This window comes from Apaloderma vittatum, unplaced genomic scaffold, assembly GCF_000703405.1.
Source record: "Apaloderma vittatum isolate BGI_N311 unplaced genomic scaffold, ASM70340v1 scaffold19896, whole genome shotgun sequence".
In the NCBI taxonomy this organism is placed as follows: domain Eukaryota; kingdom Metazoa; phylum Chordata; class Aves; order Trogoniformes; family Trogonidae; genus Apaloderma; species Apaloderma vittatum.
This window is the reverse complement of record NW_009720298.1, coordinates 13540-16834: the sequence shown is the minus strand read 5'-3', so window position 1 is coordinate 16834 and position 3295 is coordinate 13540. Positions and strand designations below refer to the sequence as shown.

The 3295-nt window shown below is 47.2% G+C and overlaps 1 protein-coding gene across 1 annotated transcript; it reads left to right on the top strand.

Moving 5' to 3' along the window:
* Window positions 1-1542: 1542 nt before the first annotated feature.
* Window positions 1543-2958, top strand: AKAP5 (A kinase (PRKA) anchor protein 5). The gene has a single exon (XM_009870983.1). It carries the CDS (start codon window positions 1543-1545, stop codon window positions 2956-2958), a length of 1416 nt encoding a protein of 471 aa, XP_009869285.1.
* Window positions 2959-3295: the final 337 nt, after the last annotated feature.

Genomic DNA, 3295 nt, shown 5'->3' with positions numbered 1-3295 from the left:
ACACCCGCCCCTGGCAGCTTAGCTCATTTCCCCCTCAAAAATTAAAATAATTTTAAAAATAAGAATAATTTAAAACCCAGGTCTGCTGGCCGAAGGTGCAAGCCCCGCTAGAGCCCCCGTTTTGATCATCTTACTGCTTAAAGGCAGAGCCCAAAATACTGTAAAAAGAATTGCCCGGAGTCGCTGAGCCGGTCCCAGAGAAGTTGGTCTGTTTGCCGTAACACGGGTTTGCGTCTTTTTATCCAAAAATGCTCTGATGATGTTTTGAAGCAACGCTTTTTTTTTTTTTTTAGGGTGACATATATTTTACAATATGATATGTTTGATGAATACATGCGGTGTTAATTGAGGTTGCCATGGAAGGCATGCATGTAGTATAAATAAGCTCCCTTCTTGCCATGTGATCTTGCTTTTGTATTCCAAAAGCCTCCTTTTTGTATTCTGTGTTTTTGCATATTGTCATATGGTGCATTAAAGATAAAAATATCTGCTGTCTCAGGGTGTAATTTCCCTAGCTGGAACTATGAGTGCATATGGAACAGTGGGAAAAAGATTTAGCTAACCGTAGGAGAAGAAAATACATGCGTGTGCATACGTAATATATATTTGCCTTAATATGAGCAGATTTTAAAAAAAAGTCTATTTTTACCACACAAAATAGCAAAATAGTATTTTCTGTGGTGGAACATCACCAGCTTGACATCTTGGTGGCCTTATTTTGCCTTTGGATATCGATGCTAATTACTGACAAAAAACCTGCTATGGTGTATCCAGAGGTAGAACTGCTTTTCCAGCCCTGATCTGCCTCCCGAACTGAAATAATTTTTTTAAACAAAACTTTTTAATACATTTGAAAAAAAATAAAAAGCTCTGTAGTTCTTATAATTTGTTTGTGTTCCAGATAAAAGGTGCTTCCATCGGCTGTGCTTCTCGGCAAACCTCACATAACCTGCACGGGGAACTGAAGCAGAAAGCACAAGCTGAGACAAAGCAGCGTCTGACCTTGTCACTGGGGGGCAGAAAACAACTACTGGCTGCCGCTGGTTTCACTGGTGCGTCAATCAAGCTCCCTGTGCAATGTGGAACTGCAGATCGCTCAGAAAGTGCAAGTTCTTTCCAAGTCCGTGGGGTGAATAAAAACTGTTAACTCTTGGCTTGATTTGTCGTCCTTTGGGGGAAAAAAAAAATGTCAGACTGGCAACTAAATAGTCGTGCTGTTAGACCGAGCGCAACTTGAAGTGAGTTGTCCTGGAGGTGAGAGTGACTGAAGCCAGCAAAGCCAAGGAGAAGCCTGCTCAGCTTCACGTCTACCCTTGGAGAAGTGATAAAGTGAGTAATAAGATAAAGAGGGAGTTATAAAGTGAATGCGATAGCTTCATCAGAACTTCTCTTCACTGCCACATCCGCCCATTAAAAAGCAGCTAACGTTATTCTGAAAACAAGTTGAGGAAAAATGCACTTTGAGCATCTCTACAGTTCTTGTGTCTGATGCATTACTCAAGAAAATTGGTAATATAACACAAACGAAGGATTGGACACCATATGGTGAAGGCAGCTCAGGAAATGGAGAACCCGAGGGAGGTAGAGACTCACAGCACAGAGGCAACGTGCTCCCCATCAGAGGAACGGGCAGAAAAGCCCTCCATGCTCTGTTTTAAGAAGCGGAAGAAGTCCTGTAAGAAGGGACTGGCCATGAAGGATGCGTGCGAAGGAGCCTCAGAGGAGAAAAAACAATGTGTCAGCACCGACCAAGGGGAGGCAAAAGTTTCTAATCAATCACAATCCTCCAAAGGAGCCTGGGCAACCATCAAAAACCTTGCAAGACCTCGAAGAAGGCAGAAATCCTCCTCACGGAAGAAGGTGCCCTCTGATTCCCAAGTGCAGCTGGAGATGGATGCTGAGGAGGGCTGTGCGCAAGACGTCCCGAAGAAACGAGCGAGCTCTGGGGTGAAGATGCCTTGTGTGCGGTTCTCCAGGGGCAAGAAAAAACCCAGCCTCTCTGAAGCAGTGGAGGAGTCAGAGGGCAGTGTCCAAGCAAACGAAGTGACGGGCATTTTGAATAAAGCTAGTGAAGAACTGGAGGATTTGGCACCTGTGGACAAGTCTGAATCCTTCAGCCCTGTCACTGCAGAGGAGGACCAGGAAATGGTGAAGGAAAGTGCCAAGGACATGGCAAAGGAAAATGCCAGCTCTGTTGGGAAGAGTGAGCCCTTGACAGAGCCCACACCTGATGCAAAGGAACATATGGAGGGCACCACTCAGTCGGAGATAACCAATTCAGAGATAGTTAATGAAACAGCCCAGGAAAAACTGCAGGAGGGGAGCCCACCCCAAACCACAGTCCATGTGGAAAGCGAGGAAGTTGCTCCTGAAGTGCCCATTTCCAAGGATCATCCCAACAGCAGCCCTGAAAACACGGAGCTGCAGGAAATCCCTAAGACCTGCAAAGAGCTGCCTGAAGGCGATGAATCAGAAAAGAGCATAAATCTTCCTGAGGAGCACAAAGCCGAAAAGACTGTAATGGATTTCAGTCAGTCGGCGTTCAAAGACGATGCAGCGGACGTGCAGGGCTGCTCCAGCCATCAGGTGACGTTAGAAGCAAACGTGGGCCCCAGCGTCGGCATCGTCATCACCGTCACCGAAGCTGAGGACTCTGACAACACCGACTCTGACCAGGCCTACGAGCCGTCCCCAGTTTTGCACCGAAATAAGCAAAAAGGGAATAAAAAGTCAAGTGGGAGCTTTGATTTTGGTATAAAAGAAGGCCCCGAGGCTGGTGGTGGCCCCCAGGCAGAGGAGAAAGGTCTGGGCGACCAGGGGCACAGAACTGGGGAGCAGTACGAATTGCTCCTCATAGAAACCGCATCTTCCCTCGTGAAGGCGGCCATTCAGTCGTCCATAGAGCAGCTGGTCAACGAAATGGCCCTGGAACAGAATAAACACAACAGTTTTCTGTGACGACAGTGATGCTCCCAACTTAAGAGCACAGGGAGTGGTTTAAAGCTCCATTTGGCCTGGTGTGTGTGTGTGTGCAGAGCTCGAAGGGCTCCCAGGGCCAAGATGTAGTTAAATCTGCATGCCCGTTCAGTTACGTGTTTATGTGAAACGGATCCTGGGATGTGGGGCACACCCTGCTACGTATAGTGTGTCCCCCAGGGCCGGGGCTTCAGACAGGACTGTCGACCACAGCTGTGGAAAAATGAACCTGTTGCTGTGACTGTGTTTTCATTTATTGGCATCTTTATGTCAGGGCCACGCTTCTGCCATCACCCGTGCCAGGTGTCCCCACCGTTCA

Excerpts from the sequence above, each read along its gene's own strand:
- AKAP5 (XM_009870983.1), top strand. The coding sequence starts at position 1,543 with ATGGTGAAGGCAGCTCAGGAAATGGAGAACCCGAGGGAGGTAGAGACT.